At 54.8% G+C, this 19,432-nt stretch overlaps 1 protein-coding gene across 2 annotated transcripts in view; it reads left to right on the top strand.

The window, feature by feature from the left end:
* The window catches only part of LOC105476197 (forkhead box N1), a 33,400-nt gene that overhangs the window by 7,945 nt on the left and 6,023 nt on the right, over positions 1 to 19,432 (top strand). The window contains exons 2-6 of one of the 2 annotated variants that reach the window (XM_011731896.2): positions 10,329 to 10,460; positions 10,878 to 11,342; positions 13,603 to 13,716; positions 15,462 to 15,592; positions 17,128 to 17,224. In XM_011731896.2, the coding sequence (XP_011730198.1) occupies positions 10,338 to 10,460; positions 10,878 to 11,342; positions 13,603 to 13,716; positions 15,462 to 15,592; positions 17,128 to 17,224 (930 nt within the window). In that variant the 5' untranslated portion in view covers positions 10,329 to 10,337. The remainder of the gene's footprint in view (positions 1 to 10,328; positions 10,461 to 10,877; positions 11,343 to 13,602; positions 13,717 to 15,461; positions 15,593 to 17,127; positions 17,225 to 19,432) is intronic. The other variant, XM_011731904.2, reaches the window with a different exon arrangement.

Consider the following 19,432-nt stretch of genomic DNA (forward strand, 5'->3'; position numbering starts at 1 on the left):
TTCCTGGGGTGCCCAAGCCTCAGGCACAGCCCTCAGGCCCTTCCCTGCCACCCCCGTAATTGCTGAGCTGCTCCAGGGGACCCCTCCCAGCAGCCTGTCGGGTGGAGCCCCGGGTGGGGCTACAGGCCAGCACCCGGCCGGGCCCCACCCCTCATAAAGCATGCTGCCGCAGCCAGTAACAGAAACCATTAAGGTGGAACTGAGCTGTCTCCACCTCTCTCATAAAGAGTGGGTAGGAGGCAGCCAGATGAGAGGCAGCAGGGAGCGTGAAGAGAGCCTGGGGAGGATCCTTGGTGCCCCAGGCCTACCAGTCCCTGTGATTCAGCTGCCCACAGGGGAGGCAGGGACAGACCCTCCCAAGGAAACCTCCAATGTCGCCCCTACCCACCTTTCAGGCATGAGTAGGGAGGCTGAGGCATTTCCAAGGTGGGGCCTTGGTAATGGTTCAGCATGCTGGCTTTGAAGCCCAGGTCGGAATCCTGGGGTGCATAATTTACTAGCTGAGTGAACTTGGGCAAGTCAGGTTAACCTCTCTGAGTCTCAGTTTCCTCATCTATAAAATGGGATGATAATACAGCTCCTCCCTCCTGGAGTGTAAAAACTCAGCCAGCTCTTCCTGATCTCCTTGAGGATGTCCTCAAGGGGGCCCCACATAAAGGCAGAAGAGGGGTGAGGTCCCAGCTGACAGCTCTGTGGGCCAGATACACCTTTACAGGGTACATATCTCCACAGGGTACACACCTCTATGAGGTACACACCTCCACAGAGTACAGAGCACATACTTCCACAGGGTACACACCTCCACAGAGTACACCTCTCCATAGGTGTACACATATCCACAGGGTACACCCCTCCACAGGTGTGCACATTTCCAAAAGTGTACACACTTCCACTTCCATAGGTGAGCATACCTCCACAGGTGAACACACTTCCACAGGGAACACCCTTCCATAGGTGAACATACTTCCACAAGTGTACACCCCTTCACAGAGGTACACCCCTCCATGCAGTACACACTTCTACAGGGTACACACTTCCACAGGTGAACATACCTCCACAGGTTCACACCTCCACAGGCTACACATCTTCACAGGTGTACACTCCTCAACAGGTATACACCTCTCCACAAGTATACACTTCCACAGGTGTACACACCTCCACAGGCTATACACTTCCACTGGTGAATATACCTCCACAGGTGTACACTCCTCAACAGGCACACACCCCTCCACAAGTATACACACTTCCACAGGTGTACGCCCCTCCACAGTGTGTGCACCTCCATAGGGTACATACCTCCACAGGTGAACACCCCTCCCCAGGTGTATACACCTCCACAGATATACATATCTTCACATGTGTACACACCTCCACACGGTACACACTTCCACAGGTGAACATATCTCTACAGTGGTCATACCTTCACAGGGTACACATTTCCATGGTTATATCCTCCTCAACAGATATACACCCCTCCACAAGTAGACACATTTCCACAGGGGTACACACCTCCACGGGATCCATACTTCCACAGGGTACACACCTCCACAGGGTACACACCTCCACAGGGTACACACCTCCAAAGGATACACACTTCTACAGGATCCATATCTCCACAGGGTACACACCTCCACAGGGTACACACTCCCACAAGGTACACACGTCCACAGGATCCATACCTCCACAGGATACACACCTCCACAGGTTCCATACCTCCACAGGGTACACACCTCCACAGAGTATACACCTCCACAGGGTACACACCTCCACAGGGTACACGCCTCCACAGAGCACACACCTCCACAGGATCCACACCTCCACAGGGTACACACTCCCACAAGGTACATACTTCCACAGGATCCATACCTCCACAGAATACACACCTCCACAGAGTACAAACCTCCACAGGGTATACACTTCCACCGGGTACACAGCTCCACAGGATCTATACCTCCATAGGGTACACACCTCCACAGGGTACATGTCTCCACAGAGTACACACCTCCACAGGATCCACACCTTTACAGGGTGCACACCTTCACAAGGTACATGCCTCCACAGGATCCATACCTCCACAGGTACACACCTCCACAGGGTACACAACTCCACAGGATCCATACCTCCACAGGGTACACACCTCCACAGGGTAGACACCTCCACAGGGTATAGGGTACACACCTCCACAGGATTCATACCTCCACAGGATACACACCTCCACAGGGTAGATACCTCCACAGAATATACACCTCCACAGGGTACACACCTCCACAGGATGCACACCTCCACAGGATACACACCTCCACAGGGTACACACCTCCAAAGGATACACACTTCTACAGGATCCATACTGCCACAGGGTACACACCTCCACAGGGTACACACCTCCACAGGGTACACACCTCCAAAGGATACACACTTCTACAGGATCCATACCTCCACAGGTTACATACCTCCACAGCGTACAGGGTACACACCTCCACAAGGTACAGGGTACACACCTCCACAGAATACACACCTCCACGGGATCCATACCTCCACAGGGACACACCTCCACAGGGTAGACACCTCCACAGGGTACACTCCTCTGCAGGATAGACACCTCTACAGGATCCATACCTTCACAGGGTACACACCTCCACAGGATACACACCTCCACAGGATCCATAACTCCACAGGGTACACACCTCCACAGAGTATACACCTCCACAGGGTACACACCTCCACACGGTACACCCCTCCACAGGATACACACTTCCACAGGATACACACCTCCACAGGATCGATACCTCCACAGGGTACACACCTCCACAGAGTACACATCTCCACAGGGTACACACCTCCACACGGTACACACCTCCACAGGATACACACTTCCACAGGATACACACCTCCACAGGATCCATACCTCCATAGGGTACACACCTCCACAGGGTACACACTTCCACAGGGTACACACCTCCATAGGGTACACACCTCCACAGGATTCATACATCCACAGGATACACACCTCCATAAGGTACACACCTCCACAGGATCGATACCTCCACAGGGTACACACCTCCACAGGATGCACACCTCCATAAGGTACACACCTCCACACGGTACACACCTCCACAGGATACACACTTCCACAGGATACACACCTCCACAGGATACACACCTCCACAGGATCCATACCTCCATAGGGTACACACCTCCACAGGGTACACACCTCCACAGGACACACACCTCCACAGGGTACACACCTCCACAGGATCCATACCTCCACAGGGTACACACCTCCGCAGGATATACACCTCCACAGGATCCATACCTCCACAGAGTACACACCTCCACAGAGTATACATCTCCACAGGATACACACTTCCACAGGATACACACCTCCACAGGATCCATACCTCCATAGGGTACACACCTCCACAGGGGACACATCTCCACAGGATATACACTTCCACAGGATCCATACCTCCGTAGGATACACACCTCCACAGGGTACACATCTCCACAGGATACACACTTCCACAGGATCCATACCTCCGTAGGGTACACACCTCCACAGAGTACACATCTCCACAGGATACACACTTCCACAGGATACACACCTCCACAGGGTACACACCTCCACAGCGTACACACCTCCACAGGGTACACTTCCACAGAGTACACATCTCCACAGGATACACACTTCCACAGGATCCATACCTCCATAGGGTACACACCTCCACAGAGTACACATCTCCACAGGATACACACTTCCACAGGATCCATACCTCCATAGGGTACACACCTCCACAGAGTACACATCTCCACAGGATACACACTTCCACAGGATACACACCTCCACAGGGTACACACCTCCACAGGGTACACACCTCCACAGGGTACACTTCCACAGAGTACACATCTCCACAGGATACACACTTCCACAGGATCCATACCTCCATAGGGTACACACCTCCACAGAGTACACATCTCCACAGGATACACACTTCCACAGGATCCATACCTTCATAGGGTACACACCTCCACAGAGTACACATCTCCACAGGATACACACTTCCACAGGATACACACTTCCACAGGATACACACCTCCATAGGGTACACACCTCCACAGGGTACACACTTCCACAGGGTACACACCTCCACAGGGTACACACTTCCACAGGATACACACCTCCACAGGGTACACACTTCCACAGGGTACACGCCTCCACAGGGTACACGCCTCCACAGGGTACATACCTCCACAGGGTACATGCCTCCACAGGGTACACGCCTCCACAGGGTACATGCCTCCACAGGGTACATGCCTCCACAGGGTACACTCTTCCACCAGGTACACACCTCCACAGGATTAGCCTCAGCATCTTTAGATACTAGTGGTCCCAGGGGCTCATTTGACTTATAAAGGGACTGAAGTACAGAAAGGGGATGTGAGTTATCCAACGTCACACAGCCAGCAGTGTCCCCTGGCCCCTACGCCTAAACAGCCTCATCTGCCTGAGTCCTAAGGAGCCAAGAGAAGGCTCTCTGCTAGGTGGGGAGATGTTGATGGGTAGAGGGGGCGCAGGCTGGCTGTTTGTGAGAAGGGCACAGAGCAGGAATGCAGTAACGATGAGTGTGGATCCTTGATGATTTTTTTTTTTTTTTTTTTTTTTGAGACGGAATCTCGCTCTGTTGCCCAAGCTGGAGTGCAGTGGCCGGATCACAGCTCACTGCAAGCTCCGCCGCCCAAGTTTACGCCATTCTCCTGCCTCAGCCTCCCGAGTAGCTGGGACTACAGGCGCCTGCCACCTCGCCCGGCTAGTTTTTTGTATTTTTTAGTAGAGACGGGGTTTCACGGTGTTAGCCAGGATGGTCTTGATCTCCTGACCTCGTGATCCGCCCGTCTCGGCCTCCCAAAGTGCTGGGATTACAGGCTTGAGCCACCGCGCCCGGCCCCTTGATGATTATTCATCCTGTTGTCAGGCTTTCTAGGGAATTTCCCACTCGCCATCCCCTCTACTCATGTCAAAGGGCCGTTTCTTTCTTCTCTCTGATGCCAGGGCAGATCAAGTCCACCTCTTCCATTCCCACTCCCCAAGGATCATGGCAGGCAGAAGGTGGCCAGAAAGTCCAGATGCTGAAAGGTCTTTGGTCAAGGTTTTGCCAGGGGTGCACCCTGGAGAGGCAGTGTCTGGGGGTATGGTCGTGGCTCTCAAGACCTGAGAGTCAGATGTGGTTTTCCATCAGCTGCGTAGCCCTGCGCAGGTCATTTCTTCTCTCTGGGTCTCAATTTTCTCCCCTAAAAAATGGGCTTAATGACCTTGCTCCCCTGCCAGTGGTGTGTTGGTAAATGCTAACCAGTCAGCTTTCAAAAGTAAATAAATCATAATGTTTAAAAAGGCTCTGATTTGTAGGATTTGCTAATTTCCATGGGCAAATACTCCCACTGTGGCTGATCTCCACCAATTTCACTGGACATGGAGTTGGGAAGAAATGGGCACAATTGACTCTCATGAGCTCCTACCAACTGGCTCTGCACACCACTGCCCCCTATCCTCCAGGGCAAAGGGAGGATAACATGAGACAAGAGATACAAAAGTGCAGAGAGGCTAGGCGCGGTCATCTCCGCACTTTGGGAGGCTGAGGCGGGAGGATCACTTGAGCCCAGGAGGTCGAGGCTGCAGTGAGTGATGGTCATGCCACTGCACTCCAGCCTGGGCAACAGCAAGCCCTTGTATCAAAAAAAAAAAAAGTGCAGAGGAAACTTTAGAGTGCACTGCAGATGTGGAGCTGCGACAAAGGGACGCCAGGGCAGTCTGCCAGTGAGAGCCTCGGCCAGGAAGCAGGTGGCTGTGGATTGTGGTTTGTGGGTACCCATATTAAGGGGCAGGTCATGAGAGTGATCTGGAGGAGCTCCTGGAATCTGAGAAAGCAGGAGAGTTGACTGGGCCTCCTGTGCTGGAATTTGCTGATACTTGCACACACATTCTATCCAGTTCCAGTGCTCCCTGAAACTGGAACAGGCAGGATAAAGATTAGACTTCTATGAAAGATCTCTTCTGAATGCAGATGTCAGCCCCAGGACACTGGGGCCAGCAGAGAGACCTCCCGAGAGATCCAAAACAACAGAGTCAACCCCCTTCCTCTCCATGTAAGTCCCCAGGAGTTTCTACAGACACTAGCTCTACCACATGGGAATGGCAGAAATGACCTCTGAGGCCAGAGAGTCAGGAAGAGGGAAGTTTAGCCTCTGCTCTGCCAATGGGAGAGGACAATGTCAAGGACCTGGAGGTAGGAGGCAGGAGAAGGCAGGAAAGGGGAGTTCCCTTCCTGATGCTCCCCCACACTCAGCCCATAACTCAGGCCTTAAATAAACTCTGTCCCACTGCTAATTATTAATAATAGCTATCATTTATTGAGCCAGTACTGTGTGTTAAGCTATTTACAAGCAATATTTTATTAATCCTCCAGAGAGGAATGTATTTATTAGTCCTATTTTACAGATGAGGAAACTGAGGCATGGGGAAGGAAGTTAAGCATCATGCCCAACCAAAGTCCCACAGTTCCTGTGATTCAAATCCAGCCCTGACTCCAGGTCATCCAGCTTCAGGACCTCTGCCAGTTACTCCAGGGAAGGGTCAGGACCAAGGCAGCCTCATCCAGGTTCCTGCAGTGAGCCTTTCCTAGTGCTGCACAGGAGCCCCTCATAAACACCAGTCAGAGGCCTTCTGACCAGCCCCTGAGGACCCCCTCTCTCCTGGGCCGTGTGGCCTTAGGAAAGTCACTCTACCTGTTCCCTGGGCCTCACCTGTAGAATAGAGCTTTAGCTGCAACCAAGGGGCATCATGGTCACCAAAACAGGAGTCCCCACTTACAAAACCTGCCCAGAGGAATCCCTGAAGACCAGTAGGAACCTCTGCATCCTTCATGCAAATTAAGGGGTGGGCCTCTGAACTCTGCATAACTTCCCTGGTTCTCATCCTGGCCCCAGGGGATTGGAAGAGGTAGCGGGATGGTTTGGCCAAGCCAGGCTGTGAAAGTCATGGCTGTGAACTGAAGCCTCTGTTAAGGCCTCTGACATGCAGGAACTCGGCTGGAGCTGGAGATGATGTCCTGGGGAATAGGGAACAGGTGCAAGAATGGGGCGAGGCCAACACTGTGGGGATCATTCCGGGCAGGCCAGACCCTCAGGAGGTGGTGCACGCCTGAGCTGGAGCTCAGAGAGGCCTCCCCAGGTTCACATCTGCAGGGCAGCAGTGCTGGAGTCTAAGCCAGGCTGAGTGAAGGCAGGCAGGTAGGGAGGGCTAGCAGGGGCAGCTGCCACCTGGGGCTTGGTCATCAGCCAGTCGCCCCAGGGCTGCCAGGCCTGAGGCAGCGAGAGCATCAGAGAAGCTGTAGAGCCTGGGGCCAAAGGCCCCTGGGCCCAGCCACACTTGGCCAACAGAGGCCAGATGTATGACACGTGGCCTTGAGCATTTTCCCTGTGCCAGCACCTTGTGCACACCATCCTCACAATGACCCTGGGAGGTGGGTCCGTGTGCCCCATTTCCCAGCTGCAGAAAGTGAGGCACAGAGAGCTACACAGTTTGTTCAAAGTCACACAGTCAGAAAGTGACAGAGTTGGGGCTGGAATTCAGCTGGGCTTGACTCCAAATCCTTGCTCTAAACCATTGTGCTACCCCACCTGCAGGGAGGAGAGTGGCCACCCTGCCCAGGTTACAAAGCCTGACATCTGGCGGGGAGGAAGGGCCCCCAGCCTCCCATTTGGAGCTGGAGGATGCCTTGGGAAGGTGCCAAGCCCACTGCACCACCTCCCGAGAAGGCAGCTCTGGGCCAAGGTGAGGTGTGGCCGCCAGGCAGGCCCGAACTGTCCAGGAGGAGCTGTCCAGGGAGCAAGAGGCAGTGATGCGGAGCGGGAGGTGGGCTGCCCCGCACCTCGGGCCCCATGCCTGCTCCGCTGTGGTGTCCCGTTACGGCCAGCTCGGCGCTTTCCCGGTCACGCCACATTTAGCATTGCGGAGTGAGCAGGCGCCAGGACGTCAAGAAGGGGTGGTGGGGACTCTTGAAGGGGCGGGAGAGTCTCCCACCAGGCCCCCACCTGGACCCCGGCTTCCAGCCCCTCCACCACTGATCCCCCATGGGATCTTTGGGCAAATCCTGTGGGACTTTGGGCAAATTGCCTCCCCTCCTTTTCCCTGTTACCCGCTCTGTCAAATGAGGTTTATTGATGGTTTATTCAGCAAAGATGTGCCAACCCCAGCCTGGGTACCACGGGGCCAGTGAGGCCACCTCTCCCTCCCAGAGCTCTGGAAAGAACATGGCCTGGGAACAGCACAGCTGCCCTGCTCCGACTTGAGGGGGTCTTGGGTAGAAGGGGTGAGTGTACACCTCATGCTTTTCTTGCTGTCTGGCCTCCCAGCTTAGCCTACCCCAACTCTGACACCCACCCAATGAAGAAACCATAAGCAGAGTGCAAAGTCTACAGTCAGGCAGACCAGAGTTCTTGCCCCTGGGTGACTTGGGCAAGTCATGTAACTCCGCTAAGATTCAGCATCCTCATCTGGAAGGTGGGGTCAATAATGCTCCTTCCTTACAGGGTTATTCTGATAGACCAACGAGAAAACCATCCAAATAGTTCACACAGTGGCCAGCCCAGAGCAGACCCTCAGCAAACTGTAGCTTTTATCAGAGACCACTTGGGCAAAGAGAAGTACATTCAAGAGGAATTGCTCTGGCAGGTGGTAAAGGAAGGCAAAAAGCTGAGGATAGTAAGAGTGAGAGGCCGGGCATGGTGGCTAGACTGTAATCCCAGCACTTTGGGAGGCCGAGGCAGGCAGATCATCTGAGGTCAGGATTTGGAGACCAGCCTGGCCAAAATAGTGAAATCCCTTCTCTACTGAAAATACAAAAATTAGCCAGGCGTGGTGGCGTGTGCCTGTAGTCCCAGCTACTCTTGAGGCTGAGGCAGGAGAATCACTTGAACTCAGGAGGTGGAGGTTGCAGTGAACTGACAGCATGCCACTGCAGTCCAGCCTGGGCAACAGAGGGAGACTCCATCTCCAAAAAAAACAAATAAATAAAAATAAAAACAAAAATACAAAAAATAGCCAGGTGTGGTGGTACAAGCCTGTAATCCCAGCTACTCTTGAGGCTGAGGCAGAAGAATTGCTTGAACCCGGGAGGCGGTGGTTGCAGTGAGCCAAAATGACGCCACTGCACTCCAGCCTGGGTAACAGAGAGAGACTCCATCTCAAAAAAAAAAAAAAGGAGAGCCACACTCACAATAATATTCATAATGAGAACTGGCATTTATGGGGCACCAACTGTGCACCAGGCACTGTGCGGAATGCTTTCTGCGCATGATTTTGTTTGACACTCACAACATCTGTGTGAGGTAAGGCCTGTCACTCTCCCAGTTAGATGATGACACCGAAGTTCAGAGAGCTTTGCTGGCACAGCTTGAGAGGAAGGGCTAACCCCGGCTTTGAGGCCTGAGTCCTCTTACCCACCCCACTGTGTTAGGGACAGGATTCCCCTAGGATTGGAGAAGGTCTGAGCAGAAAAAGCCCTCCGATATCATGTACCCAAGCTCCTAGGTCTTCATGGGGAAACTGAAGCTCAGAAAGGGGCAGTGGCCTGCACAAAGTCACAGGTTAGAGTTTGGAGGACACAGGTGGAACAGCACTTGCCAGGCGCTGCAGTGTGGGTGGTGACATCCTCAGGGCCCGCTAGGCTCACAGGGCCGCCAGGCAACCAGGGACCTTTGGCTCCCCAGTTACACACTGTGGTCACGTCAGCCAGGCTGATGGGTCACTGCAGGACCAGCCTCTGCTGAGGGCTGACTCACCTGCATGGAGGCGGTTGCTCCCACCCCAAGCATGAGTCTGACCCACACACCAGCTCACTCTCCCCTCAGGACCACCAACTTGCCCAGTCACTGAATGGAGACCACCTGCTGCGGTCACCTTGCCAGGCCCTTTGCTGTAGACACAGGAGACCGATCCTGAGGAGCCAGAGGCAGGGCCCAGCTGGGAGCCAGGGTCTCACTGGTTCAGTCTCTGCCGCTGCAGCCTGAGATCAGCCAAGCCCCTCCTGAGGCTCCTACCTGGCTTGCTTTGCCCTTTCTCCATAGAGGTCTGCTCTCTCTGCTGTCTCTCTCTCTGTCTCTCTCCCTCTCTCTCTCTCTCTCTCTCTGGATCCCTCTCTCTCTTTCATCACATGGCTGACTGGAGGCAGAGTCCCAGCCCAAGGACGGGGTTGGGGTGGAGGTGGCGAACCTGGGTTGGTCACCCCTGGATGCTGGTCCTCACTCTCATGGCAGGCGGCTTTCTTTGAGGCCAGGACTGGGTGATGGTGTCACTGCCCCCGCCGCAGTCTGACGTCACGCTGCCGGGCCCCACCAGACTGGAGGGCGAGCGCCAAGGGGACCTCATGCAGGCGCCGGGCCTCCCAGGCTCCCCTGCCCCACAGAGTGTAAGTACCTGGCATCCGGGCCTGGGTTTAGGCCAAGGCCTGCAGCTGCCCAGGCAGCAGGTGGACCAGTCACCTTACTGCCCCCAGGGACCTCCTAGGGTCTGTCTTGTCCCCTCCACCAGCAAACAAGTCCTCAGTGACCCCGAGATCCAGAGGGGTCACTCCTCATCCCTTCAGTCTTGGCCTGTCCCAGGGCAGGGCTGTGAGCCCCATCAGATTTGGGGTACCCCAGGTTTCACGGCAGGGTGCCTTCATGAAATCGGGGCTCCCAAGGGCCGACTATGTCTTCTCCACCATTTAGGGGCTTCCCAGAGCTCAGCCATAGACCCCTTTACCCTAGAACAGAGTAGGGTCCCAGCCAGTCCCCAGGCCTGGTTCAGCCTCCACTCACAGGCTCGCTACTCTCTGTCTACCCAGAAGCATGCCGGCTTCAGCTGCTCATCATTTGTGCCCGACGGCCCTCCAGAGAGGACACCCTCACTACCCCCACACAGTCCCCGCATTGCATCACCAGGCCCCGAGCAAGTCCAGGGCCACTGCCCAGCCGGCCCCGGCCCCGGCCCCTTCCGGCTCTCGCCCTCAGACAAGTATCCTGGCTTTGGCTTTGAGGAGGCCCCAGCAAGCAGCCCCGGGCGATTCCTCAAGGGCAGCCATGTGCCCTTCCACCCGTACAAGCGGCCTTTCCATGAGGACGTCTTCCTGGAGGCCGAGACCACCCTGGCCCTCAATGGACACTCCTTTAAGACCCCGGGGCCGCTGGAGGCCTTCGAGGAGATCCCAGTGGACGTGGCGGAGGCCGAGGCCTTCCTGCCTGGCTTCTCAGCAGAGGCCTGGTGTAACGGGCTCCCCTACCCCAGCCAGGAGCATGGCCCCCAAGTCCTGGTGAGTACTAGTGGCCAGCGAGAGTCCTATCTCCCCGCTGTCCCGGTTCCTAGCAGCCTAGAAAGAGTCAGTCCTCTGAGACCAAAGTCCCACCTTCTCTTTGCAGACTTTGCCACTCAAGACCAGAGAGTTGGGACCTCCTGGTCAACTGGGGAGGGGGTGTTGGCCTGGCCAGCATGGAGGGGAGTGGGCAGGGGAAGGCAGGCCAAGCTAAAGAAACTGGCAGCTTTCAGAGGCTCCTGAGTCAGGATTCCAGTGTGTGACTTCTCTCTGTTTGTTTAAGTGTCAAGAATCTCCAGCCAGACCTACACGCCCATATGCAAATGTGACAAGAAAAACACATTCCAGAGACCAAGAGAAAGGGTTTGGGGAGGAGCCATAGGACACAATTTTTCCCTCCCCAGCCTTAGCATACAGAGTTGAGAGAGGACTTTAAGTCTGGAGGGACCCTTCCCGGCCCCATTCTTTGCCCAGAGTGGGGCCTGGGTATATTCCTGGAAATACGTTGGAAGGTTAACATGTCCTTCCATAGCCTGACCTCCATAAGCTGTGTGACCTTGGGCAAGTCTTAACCTCTCTGAGCCTCATCTGAAAAGTAAGGTCAACATTACCTGTCTCATGGGATTGTTGCTTAGGGAAGAGAAAAGCTAAAGGGAACTTGCTCCCTGCTCCCCAGCTCTGGTTTGGAGGTTCCTGAGTGGGCACAGGCTCAGCAGTGCCTACTCCACATGCCCACCAGCCCCCCCACCTCTTGCTTTCAAACAGGCCCCCATTCCAGCCCCGAGCCACCCCAACAAAGGCTTAGAAGGAAGATGGAGAAGGTGGTTGGGTGCCTACCAGGTGTGGCCAAAACAGGACTTTATTCTGACCCTTTGACCGCTTCTTCTCAGGCCCCTTAAACATGACCACAGCCTACAGATAGGGCACCATCATCTCAGCTACTGCCCCCAAACCTCCACTCAATAATACCTCCCAATCGTTCTGCCAGGTGCTTTCTTTCAAGTGCTCCCATTTAATCCCCTCAACAACACTCTAGAAAATTCCCACCATTCTCATGTTGCAGACGAGGAAACTAAGGCTCATAGAGGCCAAGTGACTTGCCCAAGGTGTCTCCTAGCCTGCAAACGGTGAGGCTGAGATTGAGTTCACACCCTTACCCTCCCACACATGGAGAAAAGCTCCAAAGACACACAGCTATCTGGTCGACTTGCTGGGTGACCTTGGGCATATTGCTTCCCCTCTTTGGGCTCAGCCGCATCATCTGTCAAATGAAGGGGTTGGACACAAGTACTCTTGGCCCTTCTAGGCCTGAGATTCTATGATTATGGCAATCTCTGCATCAACAACCCCAGGGCACACCCAGAGAGAGGCCACAACTGATTTGCCCCTCTGGGCCCAGATCTGATTTCCTAAGGCCCCTGGTAATCCCAGGAAGCACAGTCCACCTCCTCCAGGGTTTATCCACCTTCCAGGGCCTAGCTGCACACCCTCCTCTCCCTACTCACGGGAGAGCTCTGCACTAGGCCCTGGGACTCTGTGCTGGCCTCTCACGCATGGGAAGGCAGAGTCTGGCCACCAGGCCTAGCAGCAGCTGCAGGCTCCCCATGCCCAGCGTGAGAGCGTCCACAGGGCTCACACAGGCCAGCAACTGTGTAGACCCCCTGGAACAGGAAGCAAAGCTCTGTGTCAGGGATGGCCAGAAGTCAGAGCAGAGAGGAGCTACCAGCCCCATCCAGAGATCCTGCTGGGGCTTCCTGGGGCTGTACAGAGGAGGAAACAGAAGGGACCCAGGGCCACAGCTGGACCAGCCTATCTGGCCACTACCTATGCTCCCCTCACCATGGATCCTCAGGGAGAGTTCTGGAGCTGTGACCTTTTCCTGGTGTCCTTTGCACACCTACTTAGAGGGTCTGAGGACTCTGAGCCAGGCGTGTCGAGTGAGGTCAGCACTGCACCCTTGTGCTGTTCCAGAAGATCCCCGTCCCTACCCCAGCACAAGACTTCTCGGGACAGCCCAGCCCCAGCCTCTCCCCTGCAGTGAGGGGAGGCGTAGGGACTGCTGTCAGTTCCAGCCCCGGCTCTACCACTAAATTGCTGAGTTCCCTTGAGAAAATCCCTGCCCTTCTCTGTTCTCTGTTGTTCTCCAGGAATAAGCTTTGGGGGAGGCCGAGTAGGGGTTGCTTTTATATAAAGGTTCAAGACACAGGAAAGAGGAAGGGAGAAAATAAGGCCTAACCTAGTCATCTGCTTTCTCTTCCAGCAGGGTTCAGAGGTCAAGGTCAAGCCCCCAGTTCTGGAGAGCGGTGCTGGGATGTTCTGCTACCAGCCTCCCTTGCAGCATATGTACTGCTCCTCCCAGCCCCCCTTCCAGCAGGTGGGTCTGGGGCAAGTGGGCCTGCTTCCCCCAGGTGTCAGGATATTGTGTGTGTGTATGTGGTGTGTGGGTGTCTATGTGATGGTGTGGGTACACCAGGATGGGCAGGTAAGGACTGCAGGGCCCTGAACCTTAGGCTGGGCCACAGCAGGTTGCAGGAGTAGTTAATGGGAAGAGAGGCAATTGCACCCCTCCAGAGGTGGGCTCTTCTGAGTCCCTGGCAAGGCCTGAGAGGCCTCAGATAAGAGTGTGGGGCTGAGATGGAGGCAGGGCTGTGATGTGAGCCAGAAACAGGGGAAGGAGGACAGCTGCCCCAGACAGGGAGAGGGGCAAAGAGAAGAGGAGGGTGTGGTGTGAAACACAGGCTGAGCAGGGTGAGGAACAAGGGCTTCTGTATAGTCAGCCACCATCTTGCTATGTGACCTTGGCCTCCAACTTCTATTAGCCTAGAGAGCATGGGCACCCAGTGTGGGCTTAGGGGACCTTCCCACCCAGAGGACTCCAAGTCCTCATCATCTTCAGCCCTTTCCTCCTCTCCCAGCTTCAGCTCCTCCCAAGTGTACAGGATGCCAAGTAATTGCCCCACACTGGCATGGGATGGAGGAGTCTTAAAGGAGAAAGAAAAGAGCCCCAGAGCAGCCAGGCAGCTCCCAGGAGTCACCAGGCAAGACAGAGCAAGTGGCTGCCCAGCGCCCAGCTCCATCCACCTGCAGCCTGGCACTGAGACAGGCCCTGCCTGTGGAGCAGGTTCTACACCCGGCTCTCTGGCACTGGCCCTGATCTCAGCCAAGCCAGGGAGGAAGGCAAGGGAGAGGGCTTGGGTCAGACTGCCAGCTTTGCAGGGAAAAGAAAGAGATAGAGGGAAGCAAAGAGAAGGCATGAGAGGACAACCTCTCTGCCGTGAGGGGCCTGGGTGGAACGGCCAAAGTTATCCTGAGGCTCATGGTCTGACCCAGGGTAGAGAATGTCCCTGAGGCAGGGACAGAGATTGAGCCACAGAAGAACTAAGGGGTCACCAGACCTTAAATGACCTCACCATGCCTGGCCCCGCTTTGATGCCCTCTGCAGTCTGCACCCCCTCTCAACAAGATGGCCGCACCCAGGGCTTTATGGAACCTGGACAGAGGGTGACTCAGGCACTAAATGTCTCTTGGGTGACCTGGAAAGAGCTCTTCAGCCTGGAGCAGCTGGGGGAGTCAGAGTCTCCTACCACCATCCTCCATAAAACACCATCCGTGGCACCGCAGCCACTCCCTTTGCTGTAAAACCACCTCCTACCCCCACCTGCCCACCACCATGACCGGCCCTTTCAAAGAGCCACTGAAACTCATAAAACGTGGCAGTGCCCAGCAAACACCCAGGCTGGACATCCCACTTCCGGCCCAGTTGCTCCAGGAGATGCACGGGCACCGGGAGCACCTTCCTGGAAGGGTGCAGGGGCCGAGGGCTTCACTTCATACTCTCTCTGCAGGATCCCGTCACCATGGCGACCAGAGCATCTAAGGGGCTGAGAGGAAGGAGCTGGAGGAAGGGGGCTTTAAGACCTCTGAGATCCTGAATTACAGGGTGTGGATCTCCTCACAGCCCCTCAGAGAGCTCTGCACTGGGGGTGATGGGGCCCATGACTCAGGAGGGAAGAATCTGGCCTGAGCTCCTTCTCTGGATGTATATAAATGGGGGAGGGGAGCCCTCCTGGGAAAGGTTGGGTACCATGGCAATCACTCTGCCCCTTTTGACCTCCTCAGTACTCGCCAGGTGGCGGCAGCTACCCCGTACCCTACCTGGGCTCCTCACACTATCCGTACCAGCGAATGGCACCCCAGGCCAGCACCGATGGGCACCAGCCTCTCTTCCCAAAACCCATCTATTCCTACAGGTACATTTCTCACACTCCAGGGGTGGCAGGAGCAGGGGAGTGAGAGGGCCCTTGGAAACACTGAGGCAGGGAATCCTCTGGGTCTACCAGTAATGGCAGTGGGTGGAAATCATACCAGTGGGCTTCCAGAAGATGCTGGAGAGAGGGTTCCTGCATGGAGGCAGGGGCATAGACTGGATCACCTCTGATCCTTTGTCTAAGCCTGGGGAGTCATGTCTGTGGCTTGACTCAGCAGATGCTGGTGCCCTGGGGTGAGCCTGCCAAGGTCTCACCTCCTAGAGCCCAGGGCCTGGGTCTGATAATTTAGGGAAGATGCTTGCTGCCTTCCCTGTCCCTCCCCAGAAACAGAGGGAAGCCCCCCACTCAAAGCTCTACTGGAAGGAAATAGGCGTGAGGCCTGCAGATGTGACTCAGCTATCCACCATCTGCCAGACCTGGTGGGACTTCTCTGGGGCTGGCCTCTTAAGTGTCAGCAGACCCAGCCTGTCTGGGAGACCCTTCCATCTGTCCCTTCATTCATTCCAACCAACAGTGACACTTGACCAAATATGCGTCAGGCCGTACATGGGATCGGGTCATCAGCTAGTGTGAGCTGAGGGGAAGGGAGAGGAACTTAAACATCAGCCAGGAGTGCAGAGAAGGGCTTTGTGAAAGGCAGGGTCATTCACTGAAAGACACACATGCAGGCCTTGGAGTCCAGCAGAAATGAGTTCAAGACCAGCTCTGGGACTGACTAGTGTGAAACCTCAGGGAAGTTACTTAATCTCTCTGAGCCTCTATGTATTCTATTTATTCCTGTTAAAAAAAAATGTCAGGTTGAGGGTGGGGGGCTAGGGGAGGGACAACGTTAGGAGAAATACCTAATGTAGACGACGGGTTGACGGGTGTAGCAAACCACCATGGCACGGGTATACTTATGTAACAAACTTGCACGTTCTGTACATGTATCCCAGAACTTAAAGTATAATAAAAAAGAAATAAAAATATAAGACTTATAAGATCAAAAGAAAAAACTTGTCAGGGTTTGGGGCAGCAGTTCAGGCTGTTGGAAGGATTAAGTAAGAGAATGTAGGTACCATGCTTGGTACATTGCAGAGGCTCAAGAAACCTTAGTTCCCTCCCTACTCTCCAACGTTTATGCAATTGGCTAACTACTGACTAGTAATGACAGCTTCCGTTTAATGAGTGCCTTCTATGTGACAGGCACCATCCTTCAGCCTCACAACTCTGAGGTAGCTATTACTTTCTTTACTTCAAAGTTGAGGAAACTGAGGCTCAGAGAGGGTAAGGCATTCACCCAATGTCACACAGCCAGAGAGTAACTAGGCCAGGATGGCCACCCAGGTTTCTCAGATTCCGCAAGACCCTCCCGCGTCTGTAATTCCTGACTTCCATGTCCACTTTAATGGACACCTTCTCATTCCCTCCCCTTTCAATTCCAACCCCATAGAGCCTTTCGCCAGTGGTGGGGGGCTCAGGGTGGGCTCGGGACCCAGTCAGAGATTCAGACTCTCAGGGGCTTTCTCTGTCTTCAGCATCCTCATCTTCATGGCCCTTAAGAACAGTAAAACTGGAAGCCTTCCCGTCAGCGAGATCTACAATTTTATGACGGAGCACTTTCCTTACTTCAAGGTGAGCCCAAGATTCCTCCCCATCCCATCACCCCCAAGTCCTGGACAAGCCAGGACTCTCTGAGCCAGAGGATTCAGTCTGGAGGTGGGAGAAGAATTAGAACGAAAGCCAGGAGAGGGCTTACCCCCACCATGCTTTCCCTTGTCTCCACCTCAGAAGGACAGAGTTCCTACAAAAGGGGCTTCATGTGGGGAACAGAGAGCCCAAGCGGCTCATCCAAGGTTGCACAGTAGGCTGGAGTCAGACCTTCTGCTAGGGAAGGTGGACATGTTAGCACCGATGGGCGTCAGGGAGCATCCACCTACCCCAAGTGGGAAGAGAAAGTTGGAGAAGAAATGAGACACTATTGCTACCCCGACCCCTGGGACGCTGTGGGGCTGGAGAAGCTGGTCAGCCACGGTGGCTGGGAGATCAGGGCCGAAGAAGCCATTGCCTTCCAAGGTGAGATTAGATCTGCCTCTGTGGGTGGCAGGCTCAGCTGCAGTTCTGCCAGAAAGTGGGGTGTGGGCTTCCCAGTCTTTGAGTGTCCCAGGCTGGCTCACCTGACTCTCCCCCAACCCCTTGGGCAGAATCTCATTTCTATCATTCACAGAAGGGGCTTCTGGAAGCCTTACCCACCTCCCTCTCTAGAGGCAGGACAGGGGCTCTTCTCCCAAGGTGGACAAACACATCAGACAGGGTGGTCCATTCTCCCAAGGTCACACAGTAGATGCAATCAGTTACTGGATCAAGCTGTTTGGCTCTGCACGCCCCCTAGACCCTCCAGCACAGACCCCCTTCTCCTGGGGTGGGTGTGGGGGAGACCGGAGATTGCGTGTGAAGAGTGCCTTCTCCAAGCCCTAGTAGACACAAATCTCATCTGTCACCCAGGCAGTGGACAGTTGCTGAGACCCAAGTAATCCAGAACTCAGCTCCACCTGCCAGGGGGTGATTCCTGCCCCCACCATCTATGGTCCTGCCTGGGGATAATTTGAGACTTGATGTTCAAACAAGTTTATCCCGCTGGGCTGCCGTCAGATGGGGAGTGGGCAAGATGGCCGGAGTGGTCTGGCCAGGAGTGGAAAAGTGTGTTGATCCACCAGAGATTCTGGAAGGGAAAGAGGGAGGGAGGCGAGTCGTTCCCGGAATTCAAGAAGCATCAAAGCCTGAATTCAGGGCAGCCCCCGATACCCCAACAGGTCAGGGGCTGAACTCTCCCTAACCCCTAAAGCTTTTGGAGGGTCTTCTAGGGTTTCAAGGGGCCAAGACAGAGAGACGGAAAAGCCCAGTCCTCTCAGCCTTCCCTCCCCACCAGCTCCTGGCCGGGCCCCCAGCCCCTCCCCACATCCCATCTTCCTCGCTTAATTATTTTTCCTGGGAGCTGTGTAATCCCTGTTTTATGGGGCTGAGGAGTGAAGAGGTCTAACTGCTTTTTGTTCCCTTTGGTTCTAGTTGTTGTTGTTAGCCACTTGCATCACTCCCTCACTCCTGAGTTTACATTTGATCTCAGAGAGAAAGCATCTGTGAGGATGGGATGGGTCCCAGATTGTGAGACAGGTTCTATGGGGTGACCTGGGCAGGGCCCTTAGCTGGGGGACAGAGTTGGAAGCTGAGCTCTGTCACTGCCTCCCTGTGTGATCCAGGGCTAGGCCCTTTCTTCTCTGAACCTCAGTTTCCCAGTCTGTAAAATGGGTCAGATTAGTTGGCACATAGATTCCTTCTGACTCTGACAGTTCCCCTCTGACCCACCTAAGGAAATTCCTTAGTTCAAAGATTCCCCACCTCTTTCCATCTCTCACTTCCCATATGAAGATCATTTTTCTGGGTGAGGATAGACTGGACCCTGGAGTGACCAGCACTCATGCCCAAGGCAGCTGCTGCAGGCGTCCCATAGCACCATGAGTCAGGGACATGGGACTGGAGAAGTGTCCAGCCACTGGACATAATTGTTAGTGCTGACCATTCCTCTTCCAAACAGGAAGTGACTGGGGTGGGGGCTGCCCTGGCATCCCAAAGTCACAGATTTATGGGGCCATAAAAGGCCCCAGTGCCCATTAACTCTGCCCATGGGGCAACGTGGCCTTAACTCCTAGTGGAGACTGCGGTGGGAATCGAAGGTGAATCCCAAGTTGGCTGGTCTGGTGGCTCAAGAATCGTCCCTGGTGACCCTGGGAGCCTTGGGGGTCATCTCAACCAGCTCCCTGCCCCAGGCCAGCTGCCCCCAAGATA

Source organism: Macaca nemestrina, chromosome 17, assembly GCF_043159975.1.
Source record: "Macaca nemestrina isolate mMacNem1 chromosome 17, mMacNem.hap1, whole genome shotgun sequence".
NCBI lineage: Eukaryota > Metazoa > Chordata > Mammalia > Primates > Cercopithecidae > Macaca > Macaca nemestrina.